General features: G+C 43.5%; 1 protein-coding gene across 2 annotated transcripts in view; it reads left to right on the top strand.

Moving 5' to 3' along the window:
- Nucleotides 1–4,359, top strand: part of STXBP6 (syntaxin binding protein 6) — a 277,646-nt gene extending 273,287 nt beyond the window's left edge. For both annotated transcript variants that reach the window (XM_027520726.1, XM_027520727.1), the window contains one exon: nucleotides 1,281–4,359. In XM_027520726.1, coding sequence (XP_027376527.1) covers nucleotides 1,281–1,304 — 24 coding nt within the window. In that variant the 3' untranslated portion in view covers nucleotides 1,305–4,359. The remainder of the gene's footprint in view (nucleotides 1–1,280) is intronic.
- Nucleotides 4,360–19,756: the final 15,397 nt, after the last annotated feature.

The raw sequence follows: 19,756 nt of genomic DNA, 5'->3' as shown, positions 1-19,756 counted from the left end.
AAACTAGAGACAGAGCAAGAAGTGGAGACCTTACAGTGGAGGGGCTCAGAAGGTGGCTGGGAAGTGGGACGGATCAGAAGAAGAGTCCTGGGTTTGCCATTTCTACCCACCATATTTCCTGGACTATCAACTCGTGGAGGTCAGGAGTTAGGAGCCTCTGCCATCTTCTTGGCAAGAACCCACAACACTTAGCACGGCAGTCTGGACACACTCAGGGCTTCACAAACACTGGTGGTTGATGTGCTGTTGGTATCAGCACTGCAAAAGGTCCCTAGGGGCTTCACTTAGGCTGGCTTCACCAGACACAGGTACCTGAAGCTCTCTGAGCTGAAGTAGAGACTGTGGGGTAGTTGCTCAGTAGTGTCCAACTCTTTGCCATCCCATGGACTGTAGCTCACCAGGCTCCTCTGTCCATGGGATGCTCCAGGCAAAAATACTGCAGTGGGTTGCCATTCCCTTCTCCAGGGGATCGTCCCGATCCAGGGATCGAATGTGGGTCTCCCGCATTGCAGGCAGATACTTTACCATCTGAGCCACCAGGGAAGCCCCCAGGTAGAGATTAATTTAACAATGTAACTACCTCCAGTCCAGCTCCAACTTAAGGGATCAATCCCTAATATCAAACTCTGTAGCCACCCAAGGAACCACAATTCAGCCTCTATCCTGCCTCCTGCTTCACATCAGTGTACCGGCTCCTTGGAAAGGATCTGGCTAAGGAAGGCAGTGTCAGACTTAATTTTATGTTTTGTACCTGCATACATTTCCTTAAATACACCATCATGGGCTCCAGCTGGGCTTGGGAAACTATTTAATGATACAGTGGTATTTGGTGTTTCCATTTATAAAGATCTAACATTTCAATGAAGCACATTTTTCACATACCAGAGGGAGCAGCAAGTCAAGGTTTGAATTTGATCTATTGTTCAGTCCTGGTTGGTTACGTAGTCTTAATTGTCAAGTGCCTTGAACCTGGTTGAACGTCCAGGATATTACGTGGATTATTGCAGATTGTTTCTCTACAGTTGGTGATTTGTAATACTTTGAGATGTCAGTAAATACTTAAAACTGAAGAGAGGTCTTCCTGGATAACTAGTAGCCTGGAAGCCCAGACGCCTTTGTTGCTATGCTAGGGTGGGCCGCTCATTCTGCCTGTCCTTTGCCTCTTCCGGTTGTTCCTTCAGTGGCAGGAAGGAATACCATAGAGCACCACCCGCCCTGGACACCTGCGCCAACAAGCCCACTGCTGATAACATCTCACATTTGTCCCTTTCTCTCCTTAGCTTGCCATGAAGCACAAATGTTGAGAAACTGCCTCTCCCAGAGACCTCTTAAGAGAAACTGAAGTTTGTTCAGCAGTTTTTACAAGAAACTCCGGACCTCCGCTTGCTTCTCCAGCCCTCAACCCCCACCAAAATATGGACATTTAGATTGTTTTTCCTTTTCAGATGTTAATATGAGAGAAAAGATGGTGTGTTTATATTAATACATTTCCCTAATAATCTTGCTAAGAAATGCTGCATAGTATCAGCTTCATTTTTTTCTGACTGTGTGTATGCGTGTGTTCGTATGTGTGTGTTTTTTTAAGGGTTTTTTTTTTGGGTTTTTTTTTGGTAGTTTGAATATGAAATTTGGACCAAATAATATATTGAGCTAGGTCTAAGCTGTATTTTTTTTTTCCTGATATTAAGCAGGAAGACATTTTAATGTGACATCAGATGCTATTGTTCCTGGTTGGAAATAAAAGTCAAGCAGGTTGGTTTCACTCAGGCTCTTAGCTACTCTTAATTTGAAGGTTAAGATTCTATATCCTGAGACATAAATCTGTATTATGGAAAACAATTGGATTTATCAGGAGAAACAGCAGTCTTTGATTTTGCTTTTTGTGTGGTAATTTTCTGCATGAGCCATCACCAGCATTCAAAAAAACAAATAATCACAGATAGAAATCTACTTTCTGAGCTACAGTTTAAATTCTTCCACTACTTGTTTCCAGGCTGATTATTTAGAATTACCGTATGAATGATAAAAAATTGAGATTAAAGACCTAAGTAAAAGCCTATTTAAAAACTAATGTGAATTCATGAACATTTCTTTGTCATTGTCCCAAATTATGGTAGCGGGTTTTGAAAAGAGCTTGGATTTTTATCAAGAATTGATTTGTCCAGATAAAGTTCTGTGTAAATGATAATGTGAAAAGATAATACATTTAAAGTCTTTTTTCTTTTCACAAAGACATACCTGTTTAGAGACACCCTCATGATGTCCTTAGGAAATGGCCTTCAGTTCTCAATATCTGATTTTTGGAGGCTTTGATGTTGTTACTGCTATTTATTTAATGTAATTTGAAAGTGCAAGCTTCTTGACAAATTGCATTTCATGGCAATTGCAACTTGCCTCATCTGACATAGAACAGTATAGTCTTGAAGCCTTTACATTGCAGTCAGAATGAATGAAGTTGGTTCATTACAGCCCCTGATTTTGTATCACTCAACATGGACCCAGATTTTCAATCTGAGAGTTCGGTTTCTTAGAGGGTTAAAATGCTAAATATAAAAGCTGTGCTTTGTCTTTCTGAAACAAGGAAGCAAGCTGCACATCCCAGATACATTCTCAGCCTCCCGCTGTGATGCATTGATTTTTAAGCTGCCTGGATCATCAGGACCCTTTCTATTCCTTCCTACCTATTGAGCCGACTGAGGCCATGTGTATTATAGCTTCTACATAGCAGCATAGGATGACTTTGGGATTATTTATGCTGATTTAAATAGCTTAAATTCTCCTGCTAAAGCTTTCCCAGGGAGATAGAAAATCAGACTATTGGTGGGGGAAATGATCTTAGTCAGTATGTGTCAAAAGGGAGATGAGATTTGCCAGAGAAGAATTTCTGAATCCTCTTAGAGAGATGATCCAGTTCAAGGAAACTCTCTGTAGAATTTATAGGGTAAACTATATAAGTTTACTATAATATTTTGTACTTTTCTTTTGGTGTCTTAAAACTTAAAAGCAGCAAGGAACTTATTATCTGGTGAGTACTATTAGAAGCATTTATAATTTCTAAGAAAAGCTGAAAATATCACACCAAATAGGTTTTCTTTGCAGACCTCCATTTAGTAAAAGCATGCGTAGGCACACATATACATCTTCCCAAATTGAATCCTAGCTTCAGAGATAGATAGTTGATATAAATAATTAGAAGAGTAAATCTCAAACCCCTGACAATCAGCCAAACGCAAAAATAAAATTTGTTGCCAAGTATTTTTTGTGAAGCTGCTTCTAAAGTAGCAGAGGGTGAGGTCATAAGCATACTGTGAAATGTGAGATTTTTTTTTTCCTCTCTGGTAAACTTGTGAGAGTTATCCTTCATAAACACAAGTAGTCCACATCTTCCCCTCTTTGCTCACTCTCTGTTTATCCTTTTAAACTTCAGTCTTTTGGAAGACATCCTGATTGGAAGAAAGTCTATCTGCACCATTACTAGCTTCCTCCATTGATTTGCCTCCAGGCTGTGGTCATGCCCTTGACCTCCCTGTGTCCAAGTCCTGCCTAGGCCTCCACCCGCAGAGAGGGCCCCAGTCCCTTCTAGACCTCCTGACTTTGCAGAAAAGCAAGCCTTGTGGTGACACACATGAGGTTCTTTGGGATACTTTTGTAGAAGGTGCTTCAATACAAAGTATTAATACAATCTAACCTAGAGGAAATTGCTAAAATGACTCACATTATGTGGTACCAATTCATTTGGGACCAATTCATCGGCTTGCTAAAAGACATTTAATTTCTTTGTTTCATTTCTGCACCTCACCACTGAGTTTTGGAAATACATTTCTGTGAAGGATTTCTTAGACTGTACTGACAACCAATAAAGAAGAGAGTCTTCCCAGTGTTCTCACTTCTTCCTGGATGTAGCTGGAGTATTCTTCCCTAGTACCGTTAGATACCTATGTACAGGAAGTAGTGATTCAGGTTAATGTTTCATATTAATGAATGTATTTGTAAAATGTAACAAGAGCAGTAGTTAACTTTTTCTAAGCTCTGAAAAAAAAAAAATAAAGATTATGTGTTAGACTTAAAATTTCAGTGAAATCTGTCTTAATACTACTTTTGTGGCTAACAATTGTGCATTTATGTAAAAATACTTATACAGAATGCCCTCAATAAACAATATTAAAGATAGGTTTCGCTTTCAGTTTTTAGAATTGTAACACTGCTAATGTCTGTTGTACAGTTACTAATTCTTCAGAAGTTCTCTAAGATGTCACACATAATTTTTGTTCCTTTCAGAGATGAGTAACACACCTGCTCTGTGATTCATTATTACAGCAAACTCTAATTTTGTCATTAAATATTTTAACTGTGATGAAAGTTCGTTTCTCTCAGTTATTTGGAAAATCTCTAAAACACTACCAGATAGGTAAGCATCATCGAATTTTTGATGCTCATGGGAAGATCTTGCATGCCTCCAGGAGACTAAGAACTGGGATTAGCATGCAGATAACATTTCCTCTGGTCATTCCAATGGGAGAACTTGAAATGTAAAAAAAGACTAAAGAGCTAACTAGCTCTAATTACGTAATAAGCTTCTATCCAGTAAGAGTTAAGGTCTTTTATTTCTTCTCATGGGCAAGCAGTTAAGTAGATTAAATGCTTTCTGCTGATATTAGTGATGTGCTCAAGTCCATATTACCGCATGTGGCCTCATTCAGCAGACTATTTTCATGTCCTTTTAAATTGGAAAGACCTGATCAAATTATGTCAGTTTATTTTTATGCAAAAGCAAATGCAGCTTATGACATCACCCCATTTGTTTTCAAGGGACGTGACTTTGGTGACGGCTGGTTTGGCATAGACACTCAGTGCAGCAGGCGGACTGAAATATTTCCTAGGAGAACCGCAGGTGGAAGAGAAAGGCTACCACCTCCACTCTCGAGAGAAAAAAGGGATAGAGAGATAGTTTGGCTAGACAATGACCTGGCTGTAAGTTATTATTAGGTATTTAAAGGCACTGTTCTTGTGAACTAATTATAAGCCCACTTACTTGTAAAGATGATCTTTACTCTTAATATAATTTTTGTTAGCAGTTATACCACAACTGACTCAAATTTTACGGGAGAATTAATACAAGTATCTTTTTAAAATCAATAATGCCTTTCCTCCTTGCTGTCAGTGAGAACACGCTTAGGAAAAACGACAGTTGTTCTTTGAATAATGGGTTTGAGTTGCCCAGGTTCATATATATGTGGTTTTTTTTTTTTTTAACAGTTGCATAGTACAGTACTACAAGGGGCTTCCCAAGTGGCTCAGTGGTAAGAGATTCCACCTGCCAATGCAGGAGATGCAGGTTCGATCCCTGGGGCAGGAAGATCCCCTGGACTAGGAAATGGCAACACACTCCAGTATTCTTGCCTGGGAAATGCCATGGACAGAGGAGCCTGGTGGGCTACGGGCTTGCAACAGAATTGGGCACTACTTAGCAACTAAGTTGGGCACTACTTAGCAACTAAACAACAGTACTACGAGATCCACAACTGACTGAATCCAGATTTAACCAACCACATGTGTGTCAAGTGATGGGCACACTGTAAAGTTATAGGCAGATTTTTTATTATTTGGGAAGTGGTGCTGACCCTTGCATTGTTCAACTGTGTTGATTTATCAATCATCATCTGCCTAAGCAAACAGATTGAGGGCAGGGTGAGGCAGAGAGAAGAGGGAGGAGAAACATACCAGAAACAAATGAGTGCAAATGCCTCCACATGATCTCCTGATGGCATTCACTCGGTGTGCCTCTTCCCCTGGAGGCACCCAGGGCAAACCTGGGCGGTAGTGGAACGTAAGTATGCACATCCACATACGTATGCACACACCTGGCATTAGAAACGATCATGCAGCCCAGTTTTCACTGTGGCGTCTTTCACAATAGCCAAGATGTGGGAGCAGCCTAGATAGATGTCCATTACCAGAGGGATGGATAAAGAAGATGTGGTACATGTGTACAATGGAATATTGAGTGAGTGAGTGAAGTTGCTTAGTCGTGTCCAACTCTTTGTGACTCTGTGGACTGTAGCCTACCAGGTTCCCCCGTCCATGGGATTTTCCAGGCAAGAATACTAGAGTGGGTTGCCATTTCCTTCTCCAGGAGATTTTCCCAACCCAGGGATTGAACCTGGGTCTCCCACATTGTCAGTTCAGTCACTTAGTCGTGTCTGACTCTTTGCAACCCATGAATCGCAGCATGCCAGGCCTCCCTGTCCATCACCAACTGCCGGAGTCTACCCAAACCTATGTCCATTGAGTTGGTGATGCCATCCAACCATCTCATCTTCTGTCATCCCCTTCGCAGATGCTTTACCATCTGAGCCACCAGGGAAGTCTAACAATGGAACATTACTCAGCCATAAAAGAGAACAAAGTAAGGCCATTTACAGAAATGAAACGTGGATGGACCTAGAGATTACCATATTAAGTGAAGTCAGTCCAACAAAGAAAGACAAATATGAGATGGTATCACTCATTTGGAATCTAATCTTCAAAAATGATACAAATGAGCTTATTAGCAAAACTGAACCAGACTTACAAAAATCAAAAACAAACATGGTTACTAAAGGGGAAACGTGGGAGAGGGGAGGGATAAATCCGGAGGTTGGGATTAACATACACATACTACTATCAATATATATGGTAGATAACCAACAAGGACCTCATGTATGGCACAGGGAACTCTACTCAATATTCTGTGATACACTACATGAGAACAGAATCTGAGAAAGAATGAACATGTGTGTGACTAAATCACTTTGCTATACACCTAAAATGAAGACACCATTGTGAATCAGCTATACTCCAATAGAAGTTTTTTAAAAAGAGCTGAGCTGCCCTGCTACAGTTCCCCGAAGTCCCTTAGCGAGCCCTTCTTGCCCATCTGGACATAGCTTGGCAGGAGTCAATATTTCCAGGGATCAGTGAAACTTGAAAGTCCCCCAGGTGGGCCATGATCAGAGCATGAGAAATACAAAGACAGATGTCGAAAACGAACACATCCCACCCACAAGGTAAGTCTTACTTTATTTCTCTAAACATGAGTGTGCTAACAGCTGTCTTTTAACAAGAGCATACAGAAGATGGATTTCCTTTTGGTTTCTTTATGAAAATCCAGCAAGTGTCCGTACACATAAAATAACTTTGTCCAGCCAGAGCCAGTCTGATGCAACTGATGTCTGCTTAGACATGACCCCTCTCACCATTCCTGGCCCTTCGTCTTGCTTACCAAACCTTCTCAAATTCTGCTTTAAGCTAACCCCTCTTAAGGTGCAACCTGTACTACAGTGCTGGTTTATAGGCGTGTAGGGGAGTTCCTCCCTCCAGGCTTCATGTCACAGTTACCTGGGGAGATTATCAAAAATGTATACATTTTATTCCCAAATTTGCCTTCTTGGTGCTCCTAGGCATCTTGTCTTTTGCAAAGAAAATAAAGTGGCTCCAGCAGACTGGGAGAGTAGGGTGCCTTGCTTCCCCAGACACTTGCTAGATTTAAACCAGCAAATTAAAGCTGTCAAGGAAATTAAACATACCGTGCATTTAAGCTCGATTACTGCCACAGTGTAACCTTCTGCCTTGACCCCCATTATATTTTCTCCCTTGAGCCTCATCTGGAGCCTCAGGATTTCCTGAGTCGTATTTTAACTTCCCAAACCACCACCCCCGACCCCTGCCCGCCCCGAGCCCTGAAGTTTTCTGCCACATTTTCTTCTTTCTGCTGATGAGTCATTGCAGGCCTTCAGGGGGCTGTTTTGATGGCCAGTGTCCCACTGGGCACTGCTGGAGGTAGGCTGGTGGGGCAAAGCTGCCTCCCACAGGAACCGAGGCAGAGCCGACAGATTCTAAAGTGACCACTGAGGTGTATTGTCTCTGCCCTCTCACATTGTCAGGCATTTTAAATGCTATGGATTCTCTCAGACGGAGTGGAGGTGTTTCTGTGAAACACATTCTCAAAGATGCCTGTTTCAATGGGGCTATCACACACTCATACCCAGACGTGTCAGAGGCTGGACAGGAATCACTTTTCCTACAAGTCCCGGGTCACTTGTCAACACTGAACAGAATCCTTTGTCCTGTGACAGCATACCCCAATCCCTTTGCTACTCTTGTCAGATGACACAGAAAGAAAGAAAATGAGCCCATGAGTCCTCAGCTTTACCCTGAGAGCTAAAACACGGCTTGGATGATTCCATTTCTGAAGAAAATTTCTATTATATGCTCTGATCATGGACACCAAATTCTGTTTAATTATAAGACCACATTCTCAGTAACTGAAACCTGAAGCTTTCTGTTAGCTTTTCTTTAAGCCAATCCTTTCTTTTACTGCCCCAGCAAAGAGAATCTGGTTCCTACTATCAAACATGCTTTGTTTATTCACGGTACAGCAGCTTCCTTCAAGGAGTTTTGCTTTTTTCAGACCTGGAGTTAGTGACGGATACAGTATGGAAATAGCCTCATTTGGACAGAAAGAAACTGTGGGAAAGGACAGTTGAGCTGTGTTCCACCCGACGCCCTGGGGGAGGAAAAGTAAAACACGCCTTCAACAGGAGAAGACATGGGCAGGGCGCCCCCTTGTGGTGGTGTACCGGGAGCAGCATTGCCCTGTGGTCCTGCCCTGAGTTCGGGGAAAATTCCATGGACAGAGGAGCCTGGTAGGCTGCAGTCCATGTGATCGCTAAGAGTTGGACACAACTGAGCGACTTCACTTTCACTTTTCACTTTCATGCACTGGAGAAGAAAATGGCAACCCACTCCAGTGTTCTTGCCTGGAGAATCCCAGGGACGGGGGAGCCTGGTGGGCTGCCGTCTATGGGGTCTCACAGAGTCGGACACAACTGAAGCGACTTAGAAGCAGTAGCAGCAGCAGCTCACCAGTGGACAGTCTTGGGCAAGTTATTGACTCTCTCTGTGTCTGTTTTCTTAGCTTTAAAATGGGAGTGGCTATCTACAGGTTATCATAAAGATTCATTGAAATAACGAGTGTAAAGCCTTTAGCTCCGTGCTTGGCACATAAGGCTCCATGTATGTCAGCTCATCTATAAGCTAGTCTCTGTGATGGATCCAAAATAAAACAGTAAACCTTGCAGGCTGGTGACATCTGTCAGACCACGCTGCTGGCTAGAAGAATGGATGTGTTTTTCTTAAATCCATGTTGGCACAGGGGCAGACATTCTGTGCATCTTTGGTCATTTTTATGATCTATGGACATAGATCCCTTGACATTTCATGTACCCCAGCCTGGGGATAAAGGAGAGGCCTCTGGCCTAAAGGCACCCAGGGATGACCATTTTCCGGAGGAAATTTCCAAAAAGACTAAATTCACGAGAAAGCAGACTGAGAGATATTGGCTTTAGTGTCTGCATCATCAACTACAGGAATGGAAACGAGTGATTTTATGGTCTGGGCGATTATCTGATGTGTCCTTTAAGCAGAAATTCATTCCACTCTTTAAAAAGAAGTTCAAGGTTGGCCTACATATGTACAGCATTTCTTTTCTGGAAACATCTTTTGACATTCAGCTAAAAGAAGGAAGGAAGGCCCCAGAAAAACTACGTCAGCGTTCCGTTTCCCCACTGTTGTCATGGTGCTGTTGTTTATGATGTCCAAGCAAAGCCAGCATTTGTAAAGGACTGTCCAGACAAGAAGGATCAGGCTAGTAATAACAGTGGATCTGCCCCACCCCAAATCCCAAACTTTAGTTTTCTAAAAATTGCACTATGCATTATTTTTTTTAAACATACTATAGGCCATGCATATTTCTTCTTAAAATCCCTCCTAGCAGAGAGCTTCCCAGTTTTGTCATTAGCTTTTTGTCCTTAGGCAAAGTACCTAATTTTTCTGTGTCTGGTCTTTCATTTTTCAAAGGAAAATAATCTACACCCTGGCTGCCTCGGAGTCTCGGTAAGTAAAATGGGATGCGTGGACCTCAAAAGAGCACTGGGAAGTGCCAAACGCTAAAGAAGTGTGGGTTGCTTACTGAAACCTTGATTTTCAGCTGTTCCCACCCAGCATCGAAGGGATTCCTTTATATCTCACCCCTGTTTCTTCTACGGGCCCATCCTTATCATACTAGACGGTGCCATCACCCCCTCTACCCTCTCGTCCAAGGAAAAAAATTCCCCACAGACAGTTGGAGGCTGCTTGCCATCTGGGAGGTGAAGCAAAGGCAGGAGGAAGAGATGGTCCCAAAGTGCTCAGGGAAGGGGACAGCCAGGCTTAGAGGCAACCATGAGGGAAAGGACTCAGAGAGCATTTCCAGGACCTGAAGAGAGCACTCCTGGTCAAGCCTCTGGATGCAGTTCATCCGAGGACCACAGGTACCTCTCAATGTGCAGAAACTAAATATATACTAACTCTCAATATAGAAACTGCTCTCCACCCACCTGGGAAGACTCATAAAAATAATGAAACACACTCTGTTCAGGGCCGAGGATGAGCTAGAGGCATGTCCATGTCCTTACTGTGTCTGGGTGTCCTAGCGTAAGACAGAGGACCACAGAAATGGTCCAGGTCTTAGGATTTCATGAGTCAATGTGAGCACAACGACAGTTATTCTAGAAAGGCAGGATACTGATTACAGGATGCAATCTGAGGATGTTCCTTCAGACACAGGGATGCCTGGACACTCCAGCTCCACTCACTGCTGTTGTTCAGTCGCTCAGCTGTGTCTGACTGCGACCGCTTGGATTGTAGCGTGCCAGACTTCCCTGTCCCTGGTCCACTCGCTAGAAATAGCATTATTATCCCGACGAAGGGAGACTGGGGCAACCACCTCTATACTCTCCTTTGGGGCGTTTCACTGGCCTTACTTTCCCTTCAGAAAAAGCAAGATAAAGAGCTGGAAGTGGGCCTGTCTCCACCCAGGCTTAACGCTGAGTTGGTCTAAGCCACCTACTCATATGCTTCTTTTTCTTTGGGATCCACCAGGCTCTTTACTACAGGTGAGTGCTCACCCCCTCAACACACACACACACACACACACACACACACACACACACACACACACACAGCTGCCCTCACGTACCTGCCACTCACCAGCTATGTTAGATGAGACAGTTTGAAGACCTCACAAGGAGGAAGGGGTACAAACCACAGTCTACACCCCCAACCCTGCCTGGGCTTCCTTCAGGTCCCTGTTCGGTGTTCCTCCTCCCCGAGGTAGAATGAGGGTGAATGAGAGGCACAGAGAGGCTGACGTTGCCACTGGAGGGAGAGCAGTTAACTCTACCAAATGCCAACCTTACAAAGTGTGCGTGGCAGGAGGAGGCAGTTAGGAGAAAGGACAGATTCTTCCTTTGGAAGCCATTCAAACCTGTCTCTCTCTGTGATAAATGATCCGACAGTAGCCTTGGCCCTGGGCGGGTGTCGCCTTCTAAGCCTTAATTCCGCAAGCAAAACCACACCAGACATTGGCCTAAACTTTCACTGTGGGGTTTTTATCGAAGTCTCCTTACGCCTGGTAATAGGTCTCTCCCCCTGAATTCAGTCAGGACAGGGAGTTCAATCCCACCTTATTACTCACTGCGCTTTCACTGGCCTACCCATCTTTCTCTTCTCCAACCATGCCAGCGTCTTTTGCAGCTGAAAACCTTCACACAGTATCGCCGATGCCAAGAACACTTTCTTCCCCAAATCTCCTCGTGGCTCAGCTTTTCTCGTCTATCAAGTCTCCACTTAAATGTCTCGTCAGACACTCACAGATTTAGAATGGTTGCCAGGGGGAAGGGATAGTTAGGACGTTTGGGAAGGTCATGTATACACAACTATATTTAAAATGGATAACGAACAAAGACCTATTGTACAGCACATGGAACTCTTCCCAGTGTTATGTGGCAGCCTGGATAGGAAGGGAGTGTGGGGAACGGATGCAGGTATATGTATGGCTGAGTCCCTTCGCTGCTCACCTGAAACTACCACATTTTTAATCAGCTTACCCCAACACAAAATAAAAAGCTTAAAGTTACAAAAAATTAAATAAATTTTTAAATGTTTCCTCAAAAGACTTCCCTGATCCCGTATCTAAAGGAGATCCCCTGCCTTTCCTTCTCCCAGCATCTCTTCTTTCCTTTCTGAGAACTGATGGAGATGTGTATTTATACATTTGTTTTCCTTACTGTCTTGCCCACACCCAGCCCTGAGTGGTCAGGAACCATGCCTATTTAGTTCACCAGCTTGCATCGGGACCTAGGATTTTACCAGGCTTTTAGGACACTCTTATGACATATATGAACCTGTCCTCCACTTAAAGCTCCCATGTGGGACCAGTAGAAATTCACAAGAAAAAAATCCAAATAACTAGACACATGAAAATATGTCAGCCTCACTCATAGAGAAATGCGAAATTTTTTCAAAGTGGCGTTCAGAGACTTGATGGCACTTGATAATAAAATACTATGGGCCAGGAGTATAAACTGAGACTATATTTTTGAAAGCAAGCTCTCAACATTTATCAAGATTTGAATCACTTGAACCTGCCCCCTAACTCAGCCCCAGGCTCATGCTGTTGGCCTTCAACCACCAGCCTCTCGCAACCACCCCACACTGTACCCACAGGCAGATCGATGTTTCTTAGCTCACTCATTGGAATAGCTGAATTACTAGTCAGTTTTTCCAACTCTGGAAGGCAGAAAGCAGTTACCAGGGGTCGGTTAATTCCCCAAAACCAACAAGTAAATGCACTCTGCTTTGTACACTCCCATTTTTATTTGATCGAGTCAGACGCTCCACTGTTCCCATCCACTTGCTTCTATGGCAATGCATTTTCTTGACTAGTCCTTTCTGTTCTCTGGGATTCTGAATCTGGAAAGGAAAGAAGGAATAATACTTTTCTAAGCACTAACTGCTGTGTTTGGCAACCCTTTTATTCTTCTCTGCCAGTTATCAGTTAATCGTCACGCGGGTCCAAATCCATGCTTTTCTGCCCTGCTTTGTGATGCTGGAGCTGGACTCTGAACATTGCACCTGCTGCTTTTGGCGCCCTTAGGAGTTAACTACTTTCAACTAATTATCAGTTATTTATGTTAAATTCTACCTATTCCAATAACCAGCATGGTTTCTTTTTCCTGCCTGGACCCTGCCTGATAGAACATCTCAGTAGAGTCTCATGCAACTTGGCACAGCATCTGTTCCAGCCTGTAACCATTCTCCCCCAGCCTCTTTCAGCAAATCCCTTGCTGGCTCAGATGGTAAAATATCTGCCTGCAATGCAGGAAGAGACCCAGTTTCTATCCCTGGCTTGGGAGGATCCCCTGGAGAAGGGAATGAGAACCCACTCCCATATTCTTGCCTGGAAAATTCCATGGACAGGGGAGCTTGGTGGACTGTACTCCTTGGGGTCACAAAGAATCGCACATGACTTCGAGACTAACACTTTGCCTAACACTTTCCTTTTGGCAATTGATCTAATTTCCTACTTTGCTAAGATTGGAACTTCCCTGTTTAGAAATCATTTCCCCTTCCCCACCTCCTCAACTAAGTCCTGCACTCCCAATCTTAATACCCCTACACTGTTTAATGAGGACCCCTCTTCTGGAGCCCTTCATCCCACTTCCTTCTTATTCCATCAACAATAACCTCATTTCTTAGATCTCTAGTCTTTCCTGCTTCACTCCTCCTTCTCACAGAGGACAAAAATTTGCCACCTCTATTATGAAATTTGTTGAAAACGTTTTCTTACCTTCACTACCATTAAAATACCACCTTCTTGCCACCCCTGCAATTCCCAGGTGTCGCAGTGGTAAAGACTCTGCCTGTTAACGCAGTAGATACAAGAGACACAAATTTGATCCCTGGATCAGAAAGATCCACTGGAAGAGGAAATGGCAACCCACTCCAGTATTCTTGCCTGGAGAACTCCATGGACAGAGGAGCCTGGCAGGCTGCAGTCCATGGGGCCGCAAAGAGTTGGACATGACTAAGTGACCAAGCGTGCCACCTCTGCCCAACAGACATCAAGAGTGAGTGGTCTCGACTCACTTGGCCTTACAAGTCTGGTTTCTTTCCCCATCACACTGCTGGGACTACTCTCTCAGGGACATCCCAACTCACCCAGTGACCAGTGCTCACACACCAATGGTCACACTGGAGTCTTCATGTTCTAGCTTCCCAATTTGCCTTCTTCCCACCCCCGATGGCATATTTTTCTAAAAATTCTGTCCTTCCCCTTTCTTCTTTTTGGTTTAATTCACAAGCTAACGTGTGTGTGTGTGTGTGTTTGCACACGCGCTTGGTAGCTCAGTTGTGCCCAACTTTTTGCAACCTGGTGGCCTGTAGCCTGCTAGGCTCTTCTGTTCATGTATACAATAATATTACTGTAGACTTGACCTTTCTCCTGAACTCCAGAACTGAGTTTCTGACTTCCTGCTGGAAATTTCCACATAGCTCAAAAGGTCCAAATCTGAATTCATCTTCTCTCCTCACAAGCCTGTTTTCCTTCTCTTAACATCCTACTCAGGCTGAAAACCCAGCTCTCCTTGATTTTCCTTCCCATTCCCCTCCCTCTTCTCATAAACTAGGAATAATAGTACATATCCCATAGGATTGTGTGGGGATAAAAATTTATTGTTAAACCGTTAAGAGAGTTAATTTTTATTACTATGATTCCCTCAATTAGTGGAAATCTGGCAATCGTATTTCTTATATGCACTCATCCCTGCATGAATTTTTCCATCAGTGTCTCTGACCTAGGTCTGACCCTCACCAATGTGAACCTGAGCCACTCTCATTGGCCAGCATCTATCAACCATCTACAGTATGCAATATGTTTTGCATAATAAGGTAATTCATATTCAGTCTCAAATAGTTCTACATTTTACTCAGGTGGAAAAGGCAAACACACAAATTGAACACAACCCAAAATGAACTCAGAGCTGTACCAGAGATTAGGAATCGCAATAGCATTTCCCAGCCTCCCCTATCCAAATCTGAGAGTATTGTCAGATTCATCTTCAGAAACCATATCTGATCATTTAAGTCAGAGCTCACATATTCTTAGGCCAATAGAGGCCAAAGAGGGAATAAAATGGAATGAAATAGATTTGTAGAAGGCAATCAGGAGTGATGTGGACAGTGGCTAACTGAACGTGATGAGTGTATACCCTAAAAGGGCATGATACTTAGTTTCACCTCTATGGGAAGCAAGGTGAGTCCTACTAGATCCTCCAACTTTTTCAAAGAGAAACCATATGTACATGAACCATCTCATCTGAGCCAAACAGAAAACATCAGTAGGTAATATCGTGTTCTTTGGCTACCATTTTGAGAGCCCTCATTTATGTCACTTTTCTGCTCAAAAACCTTTAGAATACCCTCATTATCTGCAAAATAAAATCTGAATTCCTCAGTCTGGCATGCAAGGTTCTATGTAACCCAACCACCTTCCCAACCCACTCCTCACTTTCACATATCATAGCGCAATCATAATTCTACCGCAGGAGGCCATTGCTTCTCTCGCCTCCTGGCCTTTGGTCACAATGTATGCTGGGCCCAGGATGCCATCAGCATTCAAATATTGTCTATTTTTCAGGGTTTTACTCAATATCTCTGCTTTCCCAAAATTCCCCAATTTTTTCTTTTTGCTAAGCTGAAGCTGCCATTTCATACTATTCATGGGGAAAGAAGGCTGAGTGCCAAAGAATTGATGGTTTTGAACTGTGGTGTTGGAGAAGACTCTTGAGGGTCTCTTGGACTACAAGAAGATCAAACCAGTCAATCCTAAAGGAAATCAGTCCTGAATATTCGTTGGAAGGACAGATGCTGAAACTGAAGCTCCAATAATTTGGCCACCTAATGCGAAGAGCCAAGTCACTGGAAAAGACCCTGATGCTGGGAAAGATAGAAGGAGAAGGGGACAATAGAGGATGAGATGGTTGGATGGCATCACTGACTCAGTGGACATGAGTCTGAGCAAGCTCTGGGAGATAGTGCTGCAGTCCATGAGGTCGCAAAGAGTCAGACATGACTGAGTGACTGAACAACAGCAACAAAGCTGAAGTGACCACCTCTTTTACACACTTCCATTGCTTTTCCTTATACTCTGGCACATTCCACTGTAAATTACAAATGTGACTTGCCTTTGTTGTTAAACAGCCATCTCCTAGAGCACTGGGACTGAATTTCAGTTATGCCTGCATATCTAAGAGCATATGTTAGTAAATAACATATGTGTGTTTACCTATTGCATGAACACATTGTCTCAGTTAGCTCAGGCTGCTATAACAAAACTGGGTGGTTTAGACAATGTTATATCTCACAACTCTGGAGGCTGGAAAGTTCAAAAACAAGGCTCCAGGCAGACTTGACTCTTGGTGAAGACACTTCCCACCTTGTAGAAGGCTGCCTCTTCGCCGTTTCCTCACATGGCAGAGAGTGAGCTCTCATGTTTCTTCCTTTCTTTATAAGGACATTCATTCCATGATGAACTAATCTAACTATGTCCCCCAAGCCTCACCTCCAAATACCACACTGAGGATTTGGGCTTCAACATATGAAACATTCAGTTCATAGCAGACTTGAATGACAAATGTTATTGAAATGCTTTCCCACACCTTCTCTCCTCAAAAAAAGACCAGCCTAAAGGACTCTTTCCCTTTCCTGCTGTATTTAAAGTGGATAACCAACAAAGACTTACTGTGTAGCGCAGGGAACTCTGCCCAGTGTCATATGGCAGCCTGGATGGGAGGGGGGTTTGGGAGAGTGGACGCCTGTGTACGTATAGCTGGGTCGCCTTGTTGTGCCCCTGAAGTTATCACAACACTGTCCATCAGCTGTACTCTGATACAAAGCCAAAAGTTTAGGGTTCAAAAAAATAAATAAATAAATAAAAATATTTTACCTATTCCCAAGCCCCCCAAAAATCATGCTGTCTAGGAAAAGAGGCCACTGAAATCTTAGTAGAAGAAACTTTAGGCTGATTGACTATGAATAAAACAGACATTTCAGCAATACTTGCCATACACTATTCAGATTCTCTTCCTGGCAAAGCTGAAACAAGGAAACAATTTACACTATTTACACTGTCTAATTAGATAGAGTGAGTTTAATGTATGACACCTCCTGCAGCTGAAGCAGCCTAGGAGAAGGATTTGTTTTGTTTTGTTTTGAAGCATTACAATGATCAGGATGGTGGTAGTGGGTGGAGAGTTGGGGAAAGAAAGAAGAGAAAGAGTTAGAGAGGGAAATTATAAGACTGGAAGCAATACCCAAAGGAAAAGGCAGTGTATTCTAGGTTTCTTGCCATATTTACCTGACTCAAAGAGCAACCAGTTGATTCTACCCTTGAACTTGATTGTCAAGGTGATACCCTTTTAAAGACATTTCCTGCTCCAGAGAAGATAGATAGAGGGGCCCTACCTAACTGAGTCTGTACCGTGGGGGTGCTTTGGAGTGTGAAGGTGAGAGCTATGTGAGGGGCTTTGAATCCACATATCACATCAAACCAGGCATGGGTCAAATCATGTCATTCAACGAGGCCCATGAAGGGATAAAAATTAAAATACTGATAAATGAGTGCATTTGTCAATGGGAAGCTATTGAGTGTGCTCAAATCCACTCCTACCTTTAGGGGATTTTGATAAGACTCCCTGTCTTCTAGCCAACTTATTGTTGTTGTTACTATTGTTTAGTCACTAAGTCATGTCTGACTCTCTGTGACCCCGTGGACTGTAGCCCATCAAATTCCTCTGTCCATGGGATTCCCAAGGCAAGAATACTGGGGTGGGTTGCCATTTCCTTCTCCAGGGCATCTTCCTGACCCAGGGATTGAACCTGTGTCTCCTGCATTGGCAGGAGGATTCTTTACCACTGAGCCACCAGGGAAGCCCCAGCCAACCTATTAGCCACAGTCAAAGTAATGTTTAATGCTGCATGTCTTTGGAGGCATCTCTTTTCTGTGTTCTTGAATTTCTCTTTGTATCTCTCCCTCCCTGGGATTCCACCAAGGATTCTGGACTGACCTCTGGCCGAGTTTGCAGAGGTTCTTATCTAGTATCCTTTGCACACTCTATCTCAACACCCACTTCTCTTCACTCCAGGTCTCCTGGAGGCAACAGTAACTTTTATCCCAAGATACTTGTATAGTTTTGTGAGAGGAAGAGAAGAGAAGAGAGGAGGAGAAAAGGGTGAGAAGTGGGAGGGGAGTGGGGAAGAAGGGCATTTAGGAAGAGAGTCGGGGGGCAGAGGAGAAGGGAAGACCATGAAAAGTTCCCAGTCAGTCACAGGCCCAGTGTCCCTTCTGTGTTTTAATGTCTCAGACAACCTGAAAACGGGCCTTTGGGAAGTTGTAACACCTACCAAACCCTTGACAGCCGCTATTCTTCACAGAGGCTGTGAACAATTGCCTGACTGCCAGTGTCTGACTGAAATAATAGCTGTACCTACAGGATCATTTGGAAGACAGATGGTGGAGGCAATCCCCATTCATCTGCCAGCAGCCATTTCATAATTCTCACTGTCCTGTCAGGCCCAGGAGGGGCAGGCACAATGCAACCTTGCTAATTAGCCAAGCTCATTAGATAAATGTTTTAAAGACAGAACTTCTGTCCCATGCCTCTCCTGCTCCTCCACCCAGCCCCACCATGCCAAGATGCTTTGGAGTATACCTTTGGCACCCTCAGAAAAAGCAAGTATCCAAAGTCTAAAAGCCTTGATTTTTTGCTAGGTGGAGGTTTTTTTTTTTTTTTTTTTTTTTCACTTTTTCACTTTGCTCTCCTTCCCAGGTAGGTCTTGTAGCTCCAAAAATAGGTCATTGGTCCTCCCTACTGTTTGCTGTTTCCATGATCTGGCCCATCAGTATTCCATATTTCAAAGGCTGGATGCGTTGCCATCCTCTATTTGAAGTATCAGACACATCTGTTTATCATTTGTATAGCATGCATTAAGCCAAGACTTCACTCAAGGCAATGATCATGAATTTAGAGAACTTTTGAGAGCTCCATGTCATTCCAGCACATATGAGAGTTCTAGTTGTCATTCAGAAGCAATCTATGAGAGCCTACTAAGTGGATATGAACAGGAATGAGGGTGGAGAGAAGCAGGGAAGCCCTATAAGCGAGGGCGGCTTACTGAGCTTTGATCTTCACTTCAATACTCTGCAAACACCATCTTGAAATCCTTAATCATGCTGAACAAAAGGACGGCATTTTCATTTCCTCCTCGGCTCTACACGACTGAGTGACTTTCAGTTTCACTTTTCACTGACCCTGTCACTTGGCAGTTCGTTCTGCTACAGTTGTTGGGTAAGGGGAGCATTCACAAGGGCTCAGGAAGGAGTACCTCCTGAGCCAAAGCTGAGAGGCTAGATGCTCCAGACAGAGCAGAGATGAACCAGTGAGGAGAGGCAACGATGAGTACGTGCGGCAAGGGAGACATAAGTGGTAAATATTTTTACTGACTATTTGAGCTCTACCCCAGGCATGGCCGGCTTTCAAGGTGCTGACAAAATCAAATGTGCAAGCCTCAAGGCTGGAGATGGTCCCCAATCACTGTAAATTCAGCACATGAATAGCATGCCCCGTGAGTCTTCCTGGGAAGCAACTGAGTGGGTCAACCACCATGTTGCCAATTTCACCGTGTACCAGACCTAAGGAGACGATGCCGTAGATGGGTCTGTGAGAAATAAGGCTGAAATGTAACATGACAATTGTAAAGCGAAGGCTTTGAATGCCAGACTGAGGGATATGGGGAAACTTGAAAAATTTGGTCAGGAGAATGACTCCTGGAGCTCTGG

Source organism: Bos indicus x Bos taurus, chromosome 21 (assembly GCF_003369695.1).
Source record: "Bos indicus x Bos taurus breed Angus x Brahman F1 hybrid chromosome 21, Bos_hybrid_MaternalHap_v2.0, whole genome shotgun sequence".
NCBI lineage: Eukaryota > Metazoa > Chordata > Mammalia > Artiodactyla > Bovidae > Bos > Bos indicus x Bos taurus.
The sequence above is the reverse complement of the archived record's forward strand: the minus strand, read 5'-3'. Positions and strand labels throughout refer to the sequence as shown.